Consider the following 18,500-nt stretch of genomic DNA (forward strand, 5'->3'; position numbering starts at 1 on the left):
GGGGGTGGGAAATTTTGACCTGTGGCTATATAGGATATTTGAGGGAACCATTTTCACATGAATTTTGACCTGGAAACATGTTGCCAGACTTTTGATGCAAAATTGATCTAGAGGCCAAACCATGCACAAAAAGCCAAACTTTATGAAAATCTGTTGAGTTTTGACCGAGATATGGGGGTGGGAAATTTTGACCTGTGGCTATATAGGATATTTGATGGAACCATTTTCACATGAATTTTGACCTGGAAACATGTTGCCAGATTTTGATGCAAAATTGATCTAGAGGCCAAACCATGCACAAAAAGCCAAACTTTACGAAAATCGGTTGAGTTTTGACCGAGTTATGGGGGTGGGAAATTTTGACCTATGTATATAACGGTTTTTGGGGGTACCATTTGAAAGATCAGACAGTCGGCACCGAAGCTATGCAAGAAATCACTTCTTTTAGTATAGGGAAAGAAGCTGCAAGGTTTGAATTCTTGTCAAGGCAGCTGGGCGTTAGCTACAGGGTATTTCCCAGTCGGGCACTTCCTACTTGTTTAAGCTGGATAACCAACTGCCATTCCCGCTCGCCCACTCTGCGGCCAAAGCGGCGTTTGGGGCAATGCCAAGGCGTCTAATCGCGCCCAAGTGAGTCGTTTGGACAGGAGACAACTTCAGATGGAATAACTGAATAGAGCTGAATAAAGCATCATAAAATGTCAAACGGCAGACTGTCGGACAGGTGCAGCAACAACTAAATTAACACTAACGACGTGCCTGGAACCTGGACAATTCGAATACCTTGGCCAGGCACACACAGACATCGAAGGGAGGGGAGCGGAGCGAGAAGCTGTGAGCTAAGCATATGATAAACAGATGAAAGGCTGCAGAAAAGTGCTTGCAAATGGTTTATCCTTTTGCTAGGGCCCTTGTGTGTGTCCTTTGTTATTGTTGTGCGCATACCCTGTAACTAGGCAGCAACGGGTATACACTCTACAAGGGTGTTCAAATGAACAAAATATGTATATATAAGGAGGACTAATCAGAATAAGCAGAAATAGCATATTGATTGCACTTTAATGGAAGATAAAAGATAAAACCTTTCGCCTGGGGGATAAATGCGCGATAGTGACTTAAGTACAGGGTATTACCCTGTCAATCATTGTCAAACTTGATTGTTTTTGTTGTTCCTGCTTTCTTCCATTGCGCTGAAATGAAGGATTTGCAAGCGTATCGCCTGGGGGGTTTAATGCGCGGTAGCGACCCAAGCACAGGGTATCAGCTAGTCAATCATTGTCAGATTTGTTTTCTTGTTCTTGCTTCTGCATTCTTTCATTGCACTTGAATGGAAAACGTTTCGCCTGGGGGGATATATGCGCGATATTGACCCAAGCACAGGGTATCAGAAAGTCGGTCACTGTCAAAACGTGTTTGTTTAATGTTGTTCCTGCATTCATCCATTGCACTCAACTGAAAGATTTCAAAACCTTTCGCCCGGGGTGAGACATGACATACCCAATCACAGGGTATCAGCAAGTCGGTCACTGTCAAACTTCTTGTTCTTGCAGCTTGCTTTGCCCGCAACTTGGTTTAGTTTTTGGAGTTTAGCGAACCCGAACTCCAGAGCTCGGGCGCGTCGGAGTCGAAGACCCAGACGTTCGCCGACTTCTTTGTGTCTGCCACCACCCCCCCCCCTCCCCCCTTCCGCCCCCTTGCTTGCATCCTGGCCCTGACCAAAGCTCACTTTAAGCGGCTAATGCCCCGCACATAAAACATAAATAAAAAGCATTTGGCAAATTTATGAATGTGCCACAGCACGTTGCAATTAGCTGCGAGTGGAAATTCCTCTATCAGCATAGATGGATAATAAACGTATTTGGCATGCGAGTTATGTGAGAATTTGCATAAACTGCACATAAATAAATTAACATACAATGTGCTTGCGCCAGTTGCTATTAACTGTAATTAGGTATCTTCTGCTCTGGCTTGCCACATGCCACCAGCTGCGTGCCCCTCGACTCGACTTGCAGCTAATTAAATGCTGATGAGCTCCAATGAAAAGTGCAACTGAAGCTGCTGCCAAAAGTAGCTCCCATGCACTGACTAACAAATAGGCGCGCACATTAATTAGACACACACAGTTACACACACACACACACTCGCACACAACACACTCAATTATAAGGTATTGCTCTGAAAGGTTTTCCGACCACCAACTGAACTCTGCCAGTTCCTTGTAATTGACTGCAGCTACGGACAATTAATTGATGTACCCTAAGCCAATGCTGGCAAGTGGTAGATACATATTAAAGAGAGATTTAACTGATTGTATGAAAATTATGTGCCTGAAAAAGTTACCAGCCACTTTACCAGGCAGTTAAACTTTCAGTTAAAGAGAAAGAGAGAGAGAGATAGATCTAATTGCATCTTGATCTAAAGGTTGATCTGCGGCTTGTCAACCTTTCTGTAGAGTCACATTTCTATTAAAAACTTTTCGCCTCTTACTAACATGGACTTTAACAATAAGATGAGAAAAAGCTGCTGAGAATTATGTTTGTAAAAGAACACGTTGGACTTTACAGCATTTGGAGTACTCATTCTGTTATGAAGTCTAGTTATAAATACACATATGAGAGAAAGCTTCAACTGCTTGTCCTGAACTCAAGTGCCTAGCAAAGTTGCCAGCCACTTTACCAGGCAGTTCAACTTTCAGTTAAAGAGAGAGAGAGACAAACAGATCTAACCACTGTTGATCTAAAGGTTGATCCACGCTTTGTCAGCCTTTAAATGCAGTGCCCCATTTCTATTTAAAACAATAACTTTTCGCCTCTGACTAACATGAACTTTAACAGTAACAAGAGGATAAGCGGCTGAGAATTTGGTTTGTAATAGAAAATGATGGTCTTAACAGTATTTGGAGTAATTATTATGTTGTGAAGTCTAGTAATAAATAGATTCTCAGCAATAAATGTAGTTTTTTTTAGATTAAACTAACCTCTGGCTAAAAGTTACAAGGCACACGCTAGTCAGGCAGCAGTCAAGTCCATCGCTATCTCACTTGTTTGCTGCGAATGTGAACGTGAGAGAAAGTAGCTGCAAATTGCAGCTCTGGTGGAGGCCTGAGAACAACACAAAGTTTTTTAATTCATTCATTTATTCATTCGGTATTCAAACCAGAAGGAAACTGCGCACTTTCAACTTTGGCAGCTCCAACTTCCAGCTCCCAGCTCTAGTTTCAACTGAGACGCAAAAACCGAGACGTGGCACTCAACTAAATTAAATCCTTTCACGGTTTTGATTTGTGAAGATTTGCGGTATTCGGCGCTCTGTTTAGATTATGAATTCATTTATAATCATTTAGTTTGAGTTATGTACATTGAAACACACTCAAGCACAAATCCCATAATGAGCATATTCTATTAGGCCGGAGCTACCCTTAGACGACGTGCACCCCAGTACGACACGACGTTTATGTATATCTGAGGGGGTTGGAAATTAACGAAAGCAAATCCTGGACACATGTTGCATTCAGTTTGTTTTCGGGCTCGTCTGGGTAATGCCATGTTTTGACAAACCCCAAATCAGCAGAAACTGACGATGAGAAATCCCTTTTGAAGCTGACAACCATTTGCACCCGCAAACCCAACCAAGCGGCGGTGACAACATTCACTCTGACTGGGACTGCAATTTACCTAAACAAGCTCTGCGACCTCCTTCCCCTTCTGTGGGTGGAAAGGGTTGAGAGTGAGAGCAGGAAATTGTACAACCCCAAAATCTGGAAGGAACTCCCCGTTTTTTGGGGGAGCGACAGATAAATGACATCCAAATGTGTATTTATTTAGCATAATCGAGTTGATGCATTTTGCTTTTGCGGTTTCACATAATTGAAAATCGAATCAAATCGCGTGAAATTTAATCAACTTAAGAACAACTCCCCAGCGATTCGAGCAGCTCCAGCTCCAGTTCCAGTTCCAAACAGGAAATAAAGAATTAGCTCAAATCCACGTAATAAAATTCCTACTATTTGCGTTGAATTGAGTTACTAATGGGATAGAGTTGAGCTACGCAGTGCCAACAACGGGTAGACAAAGACAACAGGCAAAATGATTAACTGAGAGGGCAGAGTCGAAGCTTAAATACTCTACCCGGGCATAATGAATATATCGCATGTTGTGTGTTGTGGACTATATTGTGGTTCGATGTATTAAGCTATATTAGCAAGGTAAAAACTGGGTCTCAGTTAAACTGGTTCAAACCTGGACTTCCAGAATATTTTCCACTATGAACCGAACCTTAAACCAAACGTAGTCAAAAGAACAGCCAAATCAAAATGCTGTGGGTCAAAATAGAAAACCCGAACCAAAACTTAGGTCCAAGTCGAAGAGAGTCCATTTCCAGCAGATTCTTTCTATGGAACTTAGACCATATTGTGGTTCGATGTATAAGGCTAAATTAGCAAGGCCTAAATCCGGGTTCCAGTTGAACTGGTTCAAACTTCTTCCAGAATATTTTTCACTATTTACCGAACCTTAAACCAAACTAAGTCAATGAAACAGCCAGATCGAAATGATTTGGCTTCAAATAGAAAAAACGAACCAAAACCTGAATCCAAAGATGGAAAAGCCAACTTTACGAACTGAACCAGATAGTTTATTCGAACCGTGAACCAAATCAGACAGTTGATTCGAACCGTGAACGGAATCAGGAACGGAATCAACGACAATTTCGCCCTGGTTGCTTTATTCAGCTACCTGTACCCCTGGGAGCTGTATGACAGACTGGTTCGAAGGGTTGACTATTGGGCAAGGAGCATAAAGCAGCTGATGTAAGGATTCGAACCGGCTGACTACGCCATATCTATTGCCAGCTACAGAGTCTGGCTTAAGTTAGCTTGATAGCTTAAAGGTTTTCAAGGACTTAGACGGATAGAGAGATAGATAGACTTGGATTTATACTCAGGCCTCTCCTTCAAAGCGTCACATACTTCATGACAAAGCCATAATACCCAAAGTTAGGGCATAAGAGCGCCACTAAGCCAACTGGCGATGCGCTGCGATGCGAAGCACTGTGTCTCCCTAATCAAATGCCGATGAGCTCTGTCCCGGGCCCATTCCCAGTCCCAGTCCCAGTCCTCTTTGCAACTCCGGACGCAACCCCCAACTCTGGCCCATTTGTTGTGCATTTGCGTGTTTGCTGAGGCCAGTAAATAAGCAGCCGGCGGATGTGTAATGTCCGCCCGAGCCAAATGGACACAGACCCGTCCCAAGTCAGGAAATTAAGACCTGTAAGCGGATTTTGTCATGTGCCACATGGCCAGCTACTTACAGCTAACTGGCGTTATGTTCGCCTTCCGTTGATGGCCATTTATTTGATATACTTTTTACCCCTAAATCGCCCCCCGCCTCTGCCACGCCTACTTGCTGGATCGTCTGCGTGTGTTGCCAAAGATGCGCAGGTGCTTGCTGCGCGACAACTCTCGGGCCTCGCGCTGGCTCAGCTCGTAGAGCTCCGCTTCCAGTTCACGTATGTAGGCGGCCATGGCCGCCGGCGACAGATTGGACAGCTCTGAGGGGGGGGGAGGGATGGGAAAGGGAAAAGTTAGCTGCACTTGGGTGCATTGATTCCAGCTTATGGACTCGCTCTCGTACCCATTCGCTTTAGTTCGTCCTCCTTTTGGGTGCGGGCACTGCTGCTGGCCGCTTCCTGCTCGTTCTTGATGGCCATTTCGGCGATTATCGAGCTGACACTTTTGCGTCCGCGCGGACTCTCCTCCACATCCGCATCGGCGTCCGCGTCGTCGTCGCTCTCCTCGTTGGACGATGCCGATGCCGGCTCCGCCTCAGTCTCTGCCTTGTCGACCTCCATTTTTTACAAATTACGAGCCAAATTAAAGCTACAGAATGCTGTGACAAATGCTTTTGCTTTTACCTTACATTTGACAGTGTTGTGCTGCGACTTGTTTGTCAGGCTGTCAGTGTTGTAAAGCACAACTGAAAAGTGTTGGAAGTGCCAATTGTATTTATTGCCTTTGGCAAATATATTTAATAAATTCCAAGACACTTTAAAGCTTTACAATGATATGACAAATGCTTTCGCTATCACTTTATGTTTGACAGTGTTGTGCAGCGACTTGTTTGTCAGGCTGTCAGTGTTGGAAATAGCTATTGTATTTATTGCCTCTGGCAAAGATTTCGGAATCCCAAAACTCGTTCAAAACTGAACGGATTTTCATGCGGAATAGCTTTTTGTTTATGGTTTGTCGCTGAGCACAATGTGGCATCATTTTTTTGGAACACACATTTTGTTTTTGTATGGGATAATCAATCTTTAAGTTCGATTCAATGTCAGGTAAATTATATAATCTATCTACTCCTATCAGCTTCTCGTCTATATCCTAAACTAAGCTTTTATTTTATTACTAAGGCACACACATAGACTCAACCCACCTGTCCCAGCACATATTTATACTCTATTGCGCACACAATTTCGGGATATTTGCGTAGTTGAATGCTGTCTTGGCCTTAAGCATTAACCCTAGCCATAAACGGGCTTTGTCCGTGGCGCACATTAGCTATCTAGCGAGGCCATTAACTTTTATAAAGCCAGTCAGCCACAACCCAACCCCGATCACAACCCCCAACAAAACCCTGAACATTAACTTCAATTTGTTGCTGCATAAAGCCAAAAATGGAAAATTTCAAAATGCGTCGTTTACAGCGAAACACACAAAGAAAACTCCGCGCGGAAAACCCAAAACAAATTTCGTTGCTTAATGAGCTGCACAAAATTAATTGTTGCAATGAAATCACGTGCACGAAAGGACAAACTCCCGCAAAAAAACAAGAAAACCACAAGCAAAATATCCCGTCAGACTGGAGCTGAGTTAGGGTATGAGTTATAGGGTATTCAAATTTTGCTGGCCAGCTGCAGGGGTTGCACAACTTTCAGCAGAAGCCCCGGCAAAGCGAAAGGACACTCGGCGGCGATTAGAAACCGTTTCCACAAGGACTCGAATTCTCCGTAAACAATCCATCATTAACACATGCAAACACCGCCCACCCCGTGACCCAGCCCCACCCCTCCCCCTCCCCCCTCTGTGTGTGGGTGTTGCCTGTTTGCATTGCTGCCAGCTCAGACGACAACCAGACAACAATAGCAACAACAACAGCAGCAACAACATTTGCCAGAATGTGTGTCGTGGCCAGGACAAAGGACACGTGCTTATTATGCCTGTATTTCCATTGTTGTCATACGCTTGTGTAGGGTATCATCATTTTGCCAAGGCTTATGTAACGCATAGCAGAAGACGTCTTCGAATTGTTATAGCCATGCCCAGCCCTTGCAGAGGTACGTCTTTCGCTTCGCTTTGTCTAATCGGTCTAATAGCCTAATTCCACTGCTAACATTTCTTACATTTTTTGCGAATCTAACATTCTTTGCTAATGTGAAATATGTAGCCCGTACGTTTTCCCAAGGGAAAACACATTTTTAACATTTGCAAACAAATTTTATGTTCGCAAAAAATTTTAAAAAAATTTGACAACAGGTTGACAACATTTCTTACATTTATTGCAATTATTATTATTATTATTATTATTATTATTTGACTTTTGGAGGGAATACTTTGCTTAGCTTAATCAAATCAAACCGATCAGCTGTTTATTTAAAGAAGCGGTACTTTCGCCATTCACATGTTAACGACAACTGTTACCTGCTAATCGTGAATCGCAGAATGTGAAGTTTGTAAATGTTACAAATGTTGAGCATAGTGGAATCAGGCAATTAGCCGTCGAGTCATTTTAACCATGCGTAGCCCTAGCAGAGGTCGGAGTTGCTCTTCCCTATGCCAGATCCTGCCGGATCGAATCATTATCTAATTTAGCTGCCATAGCAACAACCGAAATCTGTTAGGGTATTTAATATTCGGTCTGCTCTTCCTTTTGGCAGCTTGTTGTCTGCATGTCGTCCCGTTTGCTGTTGCTGCTGCTTTATGGCCAGAAAAGTTGGGCCAAAAGTATCGTTTTTACTTTTACTTGCCGCTCATGCAAATTGCACAAGTTAAATTTTCAAAATGTTAGCCCCCCCCCCCTCCCCCACCCCTGGCCACCCTGTGCTTAGTGCCTAAATGATGGCTCATGTTATGCGCCTTACGGCTGTCCGAAATCGCACCCCTGGGGTTCTAAGTACAGCCGGGTACTGGATACACTGCTGTGTGCTTTACGAGTGTTTCATGCACTGAGAGAAAATTGTTGTATGTAATTCATAAATATGCATTTTGAGGCTAAATTCTGCTTGTAAGCCGAATCACTGGAAGCAATTATAATTAATCGACTGTGCGCATCTTTAAATCAGATTTATATAAGTAGTTGATACCCTTTGCCCGCAAATCTGCTGGGTTATATTCGATTCTAGAGCTTAGCTCTGGGTATCTTCCAGTATTTGGTAATAAAACTTCTTTAGATAATGCCTCAAATGTGCTTCTAATGTAATAAGTTACAGGGTATCTTCAATGCGAACTTGAGCATGCCTAGAGAATGTCTCAAACGTGCTTCTAATGTAATTAATTACAGGGTATCTTCAGTTCGATATTTTGCATGCCTTGAAAAAGAATAGTCCGCAGAGCGGAGTTGCATTCCCCTGCTCCATGTGACCCGTGCTTTATGCAGGGTATCTATAAGTCACATTCCCTGCACATAAACTATTTGAAATGCCCATAGTTTTCTCTCAGTGTATGGCGCGCATGTAGAATGTTCGCATTACACTGCAGTTTATTTGCCATGATTTCCATGTTATCATCCAGGCGGCGGCACGTGCCGCCGCTGGAGCTGCTGTTGGCTTTGATTTGGCTGCGCGCGGACGAGGAATGGCTTTTAAATGGCGGCTGCTGCTGTCGTCATTGCCCGACAAAACAAAACAGACGACAACATGTCGTCGTAGGCAGTTGCCACTGTGGGTTGAACAACCTACAACAACATGCTCTGTCCAAACAAAACTAACAAGCAAAGCAGCCAAAACAAACGCCGGCAAAGTTCCAGCCAGGACATTGTCCCAAATATGAAGCCTCCAGCAAATGAACTGCATTTATGCGTGCCAGGCCCTGCCAGCGCCAGCTGCTCCTATTCCTCCTCCTGGTCCTGCTCCATCTACTCCTGCTGCTGCATAAGGACCTCCTCTTCCTCCTTCTGCTACTGCTCCATCTTCTGAATAGTGACCTCCTCTGCCTCCTTCTGCTCCTGCTCCATCTCCTCCTGCTGCTGCATAAGGACCTCCTCTTCCTACTTCTGCTCCTGCTCCATCTCCTCCTGCTGCTGCATAATGACCTCCATTATAAAGTCAGGCTGCAGCCAAAATTGGCCATTAGGATGTCCCATTCTCAATTCCAATCCATTTCTTTCAATTTCCAAGCCATTCCACTTCAAGCGCGTGCTTATGGCCTTGCTTTATGCACATTGAGAAGTGCCTTACTTTTGCCCTGAAAAATTCAGAAGTAGGTAAGGCATTCTCCTATGCTGGTGCTTACTTGTGCTCGAAGTTCGGGGTTCGAATCTCTGGCTAAGGCTTAGGGGAGTATTATCGGAAAAGGATTCCACTTTTAAGTTACTTTGATGGGGTTAAAACCATCCTCTAGCAATAAAGATATCGCACGTCATATAAGTGTGTATATAGAAGGGCATTCGGTAGTCGGCATTCAGTTGTAAATTATTCTGCTGGCTTCTTGTTTCTCCATAAGGCCTACATTTAAGGGCTTAAACTATCCTCTAGTTATAAAGATATCGCACGTCGTATAAGTATACATATGGAAGGGTATTCGCTCGTCGTCATTTCGTCGTTTATACTTCTTCTGGCTTCTTGGCTTTTCAGGGGAATCGAACTAAAGCGCATTTTCCATAGGGGCTTAAACTATCCTCTAGCAATAAAGATATCGAACGTCATACAAATGTATATATGGAAGGGTATTTGCTCGTCATCGTTATGCGGCTACCAATTTCAGGGTAATCTAACTATAAGCATCCCCCATAAGGGTCACATTTAGGGACTTAAACTATCCATCAGTAATAAATATACTATCTTACCTCACATAAGTGTATCAACAGAAGGGTATTTTTTAGTCCTCGTCATTCCGTTTATAATACTTCTTCTGACTTCTTGCTAATTGCAGTCGGGGCTACCAATTTTTAATTAATAACAATTTTGCGCTGTTCTCTTTTTTTTGCTGTTATGTTTGCACATGCAAATTGCGCATTTAATTGGATTAACGCACATTTCCGAGCTCCACTGTGCCGCGCCTACCCTGCCTCAGGCCCCTCAGCCCCCCTCCCGCCTGCCGCCCAGGGCCTGGCCCTGGCCAATTTATCATCGGTTGCGTTTATTTATGTTGCGTTTTAATTATGTCGCATTGGCCAAGGCGGCCAACTGAGCCACGTTGGAAGTGTGCCATCTATGTGTAGGGGCATGTGGCATGTGGCATGTGGCATGAAGCTGCGGAAATGCGGCTCGTTGCAGCTGCAGCTGCGGCACGAATAATTCACACAAAACTAACGAGTAAATAAAACACAAACTCTCACTTTCGCGAGGTATTCGAAGCAAAAGTCGCGCCCGTAATTGATACCCTGTCTGAATAACTCTTGACGGTTCACTAATTCTGATCGAATTGCAGTCAGTCAATTGTTGCCCGATAACATACAAAAAAAAAATACATGCCTGGTGAAAGTCTTTGTTCATTTGTTCATGAAGAATGCGCCTCCAGCATTTGCAGCTATAAATGACAACGTCATCATACATAATCCTCACTGTTGACATCAATATGCCAATCAGAAGGCATTTGGATTGTAGGTTGTTCAACTCTTGCTGCTGCACAGGGTATGCAGTCCAAGGAAATTTTCAGAGGGTATGCTTAAAGTGGGACAGAGCTTAACCTACTTTTAGGACAAATATATTGCCAAAGGTATGCCATATAGATGCTAAATGATATAGATAATTTGTCTACATGATCCATTCGAGCAACTAAACAATCAGGATCGAATCCCCGGCGAGTGTGCTACGACAAATGCTATGTAGATGGCTTATAACTATATCATATACTCTTGATAACAAAATATTATATGAGTAAGAAGTAAATGTACTCCCTTTATACCCGTGAGTAGCCTTTGACTACTCAGACGAACATTGAATACTCACACTTTTGGGTATGGGTATCACGAATACTCATTGACGAGCACTGAATACTCACACTTTTACATATGAGTACATGGAATACTCATTGAATAATCACACTTTTGCGTATGAGTATCACGAATACTCATTGCGAGCATTGAATACTCACATTTTTACATATGAGTACCAGGAATACTCATTAAATACTCACACTTTTGCGTATGAGTATCAAGAAAACTTATATAATGCTCACACTTTTGCTTATGAGTATCGGGAATACTCATTGACGAGCATTGAATGATCACAATTTTGCGTACGAGCAACAGGAATACTCATTTAATACTCACAGTTCTGCTTATGAGTATCAGGAATACTCATTGATGATTTAGAGTAAACGTACATTAAGACCAAACTACTCTACTTGAGCTTGTGAGTACTTCGCATACTCATTTATAGTTTAGAGTAGCGTACTTTTACGTATGCCTAGGGTATCTTTAGTGCCCATCAACTTTGTTATTGCAGTTTGATTTGCAAACGTAAACACAAATACGCATTGTTCAACATTTGGTGTGCCAAAAAATGTTTTTTTAATGCTGCAACCAATGCAAATCTCGACTTTATTTCCTTTCCTCTTTGGCTTTTATGCTCAAAATGCCTGGGGAATTGGGTTGCTTGTGCAGTGATGCATTCTAAATTGCAACCAAATGTGTGTTAAATCTGCGAGTCTGTCATTTCATAAAGACAAATAAGAATCAACAGAGTATTTGTTTAAGTATGCAGAAGGATAGACTAGGAAATTGCCTTTAAGAAGTATTTATCTTGTTTTGGATTATGTGGAAGTGATTGAATATTGAATTGATTGAGTTATTATAATTACATTTATATCAAATATCGCTGACTATAGTGGCTTTCAGCTAAGAGTATACTAAAGTTTGAGGTTCGATTTCCATACTTCCTTCTTTAGTTGCCTGAATAACTAAGTTAGCTCATCATTAGGCAGCTCATCTACTGAGCTCTGTGTAATTTTTAATATATGTAAAACAGAACATATTTGGATTCTATTTACATAACAATCAAATATAACTTAGCTGTCTGCTTAAGCAATACTACCGACATATATTAGCCTAAGGTTCGAACCCCGAACTTTCTGCTTTTCCTAAAGGTAGCTAACTGAGCAAGTTCTGCTTAATATATATAGTTATATAGTAAAGAGCATATCTATGGTATAGAGTATATCACAAATTATCCCAAATTATCTTCCAAACAAACTGAGCAAGCTCTGCCTAATATATATACATAGGAATATATCTAGAGGTTGTTTATAGAACAATCAAATATATTTTGGCTTTCCGCTACATACATACATTAGCCTGAGGTTTGAAGCCCAAACTTCCTTCTCCTCCAAAAGGTAGCTAACTAATATATAATACATAGATATAGTAATAAATATAAATATAGTATGGAATATATATGAAGGCTGTTTATGGAACATCAACTTGACTTTTCGCTAGGCAATACTAGCCTGGGATTTGAACCCCGAACTTCCTTCTTTTCCTAAATTACATAAGTAGCTAACCTAGCAAGCTCTGCTTTATATGAATATATTGTATGGAATCTATCTTACCTAGAATCTATCAGCATAACAATCGAACATCACGTTTCTTTCTGCTAGACAATACTAGCCTGGAGCTTGAACTCCAAACTTCCTTCTTTTCCAAAAGGTAGCTAACTGCCTCAACCCCAAACTTCCTGCTTTAAGGAAAAAGAACACAAGTATTCCGTATTACTCATATTAGCTCTCATAAATTCTCCTGCGGCCTGTTGCTCTTTAAAAATGAAAGTCAATTGTGCTGTGCAGCTCTTCAAACTGTATTCCTGCCATGCGGCACCTATTTTGGTGGCAGTTGGGGCAAGCTGTTTGTTGGGGCAAGCTGTTTGTTGGGGCTGCCATCACATGTCGGGCGACATTTAATTTTGTGCTCGCCGTTGACAATTCATAGTACATGCTTATAATTATCCTGCACCCTTTGCGGCCGGCCCTTCGAGCTGGCTGACTCGAGTCAGCCTGCCAGTTTTGCACCACCACCAGCTTTATGTCAGCTCCGTAAATTTACGGTCACCTTTTTGTGTTATTAATTGCCCGAGCGCACGAAGCTGAACCTGAACGCGAGCTCCTGTGCCCTGTGCCCTGTGTCCTTGGCGACTTTAATGCTTGTCGTCGCCAAATGCAAATCATAACTGCGAAGGCAAATGTTCGCCTGCCCGACTAGAATATACCTGTACTAAGCTAAGTCACAAACCAATTGCCGGGACCTAATCTGGGAGAATGGAAAAATTAATAGGATCTATAGAACTAAAGTATTTTCAATACCATAACTCGGAGGTAAGTGTTTGAGTGCCCGACTAGGATATACCCGACTTAGGTGTTGGTATAAGCCAAGACACAAACCAGGCCAGGGTAAGAACCGTATCTGGGAGAATGGAGAACACTTGAAGATCAGCTATTATATATGATTCGATTAGATCTATAGATCTTAAATATTTTAAATACCATAATCAGAACTGCGAGGCAAGTGTGCCTGACTAGAATATACCAGTACTAGGTGTTGGTATAAGCTAAGACACAAACCATTTGATTATCTGGAAGAATGAAGAACACTTTAAGATCAGCTACTATATTCGATTAATAAGATCTATAGAACAAAAGTATTTCAAATAACATAATCATAACATAAGTGTTCAATTGCCCGACTAGGGTATACTCGTACTAGGTGTGAATATAAGCTAGGTCACAAACCAATTGAAAATTGAGCCAGGGTAAGAACCTTATCCGGGAGAATGGAGAACACTTTAAGATCAGATTCTGTATATTTGATTAATAAGATCTATAGAATTAAAGTATTTTAAATAACCTAATCATGAGATCAATTGCCCGACTTGGGTATACTCGTACTAGGTGTGACTATAAGCTAAGTCATAAACCAATTGATAGCATTGCCAAGACAAGAACCTTATCTTGGAGAATAGGGAACAGTGTTGGATTTTCATTAACTGAAATTAAGGCTATCTTCTCGTTTTGGATGTAGCTCAAAAGATCTGACTTAGGTTTCCGCTCTATAGGCCGTGCATACCCTTCGGTGCTGGAATACGCGTAGCATAAAGAATTCACTTTAAGATAAGCCACAATATTCGATTAGATCTAAAGTATTTTAATAGCCAGCTGCACAGCAGGCAGTGCATACCCTTTTTGTCGTGCCTTCGGTGCGGGTATGGGCATAGCATAAATATTAAAAGCCTAATTAATTTAAGCCGGCATTCCAGTTTATTGTATTTATTACATTTCGTTGCCAATAATAATTATTGTGGCGCAGGCGCAGCAGCAGCAGGTGTGAAATATTCACTCGACTTTCAACTTACAGCCTTACAGCTGCTGCCAGGACACGCCAAATTGGCCGTCTCCCGTCTACTTTTTGTCATTTTACATGCAATCAAACTGTTTAATAATTAAAGTAAATTTTTACAAGGATTTTGTGTCTGCAGCTGCCACATGTGGCAACATGTTTAGCAACTATTTTGGCCAACTAAAAATGCCGCAGGAGTTGCCCTTTGCCGGCCAGGTCCGCAATTGACGGCTGCAATTAGCACGATTCCATTTTAAATTGATAAGAAAACAAAAAGGGAAAATAAAAGGAATTCCGTGCTCTTAAGAATGTCTGGTCTCCATTTATTCCCGCCGAGGCAATTGCCACGTTTCTCTGCCCTTTGACAAATGATTCATGAAGCGCATTTTTGTCTGCAAACTTAAACATAGAATTTTTCAATTTTACTAAATATCTATCTAGAAATTTATTTATTCTGGCTGCAGTCGATTCCAATTAAAATAAATTACTAAATAATATATATCTAAGTAAATATATACAGGGTTTAGTTGAAAATAAATGTACCTAGAAGTGAGAATTTTTTTTCAATTATAATTTATTTGGATTCCTTAGTTTTCCTAGAACTTAATGGCAAACATATTTTTTAAATAATATTACCCAAACATTTTATAGAATTAAAAAACTAAAAACATTCAAATTTATTTTAGGTATTCTTTATTATTTTTAATTTTTCGTTTTTTTTTTATTAATTTCATGAGTTTTTCACTTTGCGTTCTCTTTTTATATTTTAGAGTGCCCAACTTATATTTACCAAAAATACATATATTAGTCTTATACTATTATACTATTGCTTTACAACACTAGATGTTGCGGCAGTTGACTGTTAAAAGTTTACATTAATGTCCGCTGTTTACATTATTTACTCCTTTACAGATTTCGTTCGATTCAAAGAAAATTACAGTGCATTTAAAGTATGCCAACGGGCATCACCCGGCTATGCCCGGTCCAAGTTTTTTTTTACTTCTTATATTTAAAATCACAGGCAATAAGGTTGAATGTCCGAAAAGTTCTAAAGTATCTCCCAAATGCATTTTCACCAAGTTCTTCGGGGCCCATCGTTTGGTAAGTACAATAATTGCTTACAATAACTTTTCACAAATGTTTCACAATTGCCTGTGGACTTTTGCGAAATCCCATCGCACATAAAGCCCACAGTAAAAATTTAGCTAACGCCACAAATTGTTTTATATACATAAATCAATCATTTAAGTGCATTCTTAAGCATATATAATGGACTCTTAGCCCACTTGCAAGTCTCATTGTTTAAAGTTAAGTTAAGCTTGAGTAAAAGTAGTTCCTCCAGTTTTTGCTCAATGAGTGGCAGCGAGTGGCAGGAGCAATCGGTGCATTTGGCCATATCCATATCCATATCCATATCAATATCGCCTCTGGCCAGTCGTACTTTTAGTTTCATGAGCTGCAGGTGCCACTCGCATGTTAACTTACTTCCAAGCCATTCACTCTTTTTAACTAGCTTTCGGAGCGGGAAGATTAACTAACTCGATAAGCTTGTGAAACACAGAGGAGTGGGCAATTTGTTTAGATTTCTACTAGCAGCAATTATTGCTGGGTTTGAGCCAGCGACCTCACGCTCCGTAGTCCGACTTTCATTCACTCTTTTTAACAAGCTTTTAGAGGGGAAATATTAGCAGACTTGATGAGCTTGTGACATACAGAGATGTGGGTAATATCTTCATATTTCTACTAGAAGCAATTACTGCTGGGTTTGAGCCAGTGACCTCACGCTTCGTAGTCCGACTTTCATTCACTCGGATCGAGAATATTAGCCGACTTGATAGGCTTGTGAAATACAGATGAGTGGGTAATCTTTTCATATTTCTACTAGAAGCAATTAGTGCTTGGTTTGAACCAGCGACCTCACGCTTTGTAGTCCGACGCAGCGAAATCTTAGCCACGCAGGCAGTCAGTCAGTCAGACATACATATAGATTATCCGATATATGTATATATCATATAGATTATCCGATATATATACCTATAGATTATCCGATATAAATATATACATACAGATTATCCGATATATATTTATACACATTTATACACAAAGATTATCCGATTTAGAGCCCAGCTAAAATAGTTCTATTAGGGTATTCACGCTTCGTTGTGTTGCCTTAAGCTATGCCTACTTTTTTATGATGCTTCAATTGTCGTTTGCCTCATTGTTGTTGGAGCCGATGTTTCTGCAACGAAGCTGCTGTTCAAATGGTTAACGATATTGATGAATAACAGGTTAACAAGTTTGTTGGAAAGTAGGTGAATTGGCCAGCAGCAGCAGCAGCAGAAAAATGAATGGATGCATTTGAGCAGCTCGCTCGCTCAATTGTGAATGCCTCATGACTCATGAATAGTAATGAGAAAATTCGCTAAATACCTCAATCGAATGTTGAACGTGCATTCATATTGAGTGAAAACATTTAAAGATAGCAGCTAAGAAGATTGGCGACTTGTTAGAAATTAGTTATACCTTCTCCATAAGTAATACGAGTTTGGATAATATATACATTCTCCTATGCCTTAAGTAATATGAGCTTGGATATTGCTCTCCAGTAAAACTTTTTTTTTATGGTTGCGCCTCGCTAGAGTTGAAAAACAATCGATGGGGCTATCGATTATATCGATTTATTTGGTGCTTTGAGAAATATCGATGATTTTTTTTGGAACCATCGATGCTATCGATGTTTAAACACTTTTTGAACAAGAGAAAGCGACAAGTAAAATAATTTTAAATGGAATTATTTTTATTTTGGTCTTTTTTTGAAAAATTCCAATAACGGTCGAAGCAATTTTTGTTTTAAGACAATATTTCAAAAAACCAAACAAGCTGGAAGACCGAAATCCAATTATATATTGGATTGTAATATAGTTATCTACAAGTACTTGACATGGTTAATTTCAAATTACTAAAGAGCCTACGATACTATCGATATTTTGTTTAAAAACGATCGAAAGCATCGATAGTCTCAGATATCGATATTTTTCCAGCTCTAAGCGATTCATTCGAATCGGACTGTGAAGACCGAAACTATTCAGAACTGCTTTCCCCCTTTTTGACGGTCTTCATGGGAACATATAGTAAAGCAAATATACTCCATTTCACACTCTGAACAGTGTATTGCGAACTCTAATTTGCAACTTGTGCGTTCTTCGAATGGTTAACCGAAATTTAATCAGTTGCTCGAGTCTTTGATCTGCTGTGCCAAGTGACTGATAGATAGATTAGAAGTTAAGTAGATTGGAAACGAGAAATGTTAGAGACTTGTGAGAAATTGGATATACCTTCTCCTATGCCATAAGCAGTACGAGTTTCGATATCGCTTTCCATTGGAACTCCTTTCTAAAGGTAGCTCCTTGCACTTTGGTATTCGAACAAGATTCATTCGAATCGGACTCTATGAACCGAGGCTATTCAGACCCGCATTTCGCATGTTGTGTAGCGCTCTTCTGATGAACATTATTACACAACAAATATGCTCTATTTTACTTCCCAAACAGTGTATTGCGAACTCTAATTTGCAACTTGTGCGTTCTTCAAATGGTTAACCGAAATTTAATCAGTTGCCCGAGTCTTTGATCTGCTGTGCCGGTTGACGGATCTCAATATCGAGCTGTCAGCCAGCAGATCCTTTAAAGCTGTCGACGGCATCCGTTGGCCAAACGGCCAAATTGGACGCGCCTCCGCCCTTTGCCATTAACTGAAGTTCTTTGAAGTTCCACAAATGAAGTTGTTTTTTCGTTGAGCATATTCTATATATATATATAGCATAATTTGCTCGACTTCTAAACTTAGCAGCAGAGATCATTAGTGCACAGGATGCGACTGCTGTGCCTGATGAGGAGGAGGAGGAGGAGCGGAGCGGAGCATTATATTGACTGCACATTTAGCTTTATTTTCTTTGGAAATTGA

The 18,500-nt window shown here is 40.9% G+C and overlaps 1 protein-coding gene across 1 annotated transcript; it reads right to left on the reverse strand.

Moving 5' to 3' along the window:
- Positions 1 to 5,275: 5,275 nt before the first annotated feature.
- On the reverse strand, positions 5,276 to 5,934 carry wuc (Wake-up-call). The gene is made up of 2 exons (XM_064691887.1): positions 5,631 to 5,934; positions 5,276 to 5,547 (listed from the first exon to the last, which is right to left on the reverse strand). Exons 1-2 carry the CDS (start codon positions 5,845 to 5,847, stop codon positions 5,396 to 5,398), a joined length of 369 nt encoding a protein of 122 aa, XP_064547957.1. The 5' UTR covers positions 5,848 to 5,934; the 3' UTR covers positions 5,276 to 5,395.
- Between the last annotated feature and the right edge of the window lie 12,566 nt (positions 5,935 to 18,500).

This window comes from Drosophila montana, unplaced genomic scaffold (genome assembly GCF_035044405.1).
Source record: "Drosophila montana isolate Dmon_TW-CO22-7 unplaced genomic scaffold, ASM3504440v1 contig_3469_1, whole genome shotgun sequence".
Lineage (NCBI taxonomy): Eukaryota > Metazoa > Arthropoda > Insecta > Diptera > Drosophilidae > Drosophila > Drosophila montana.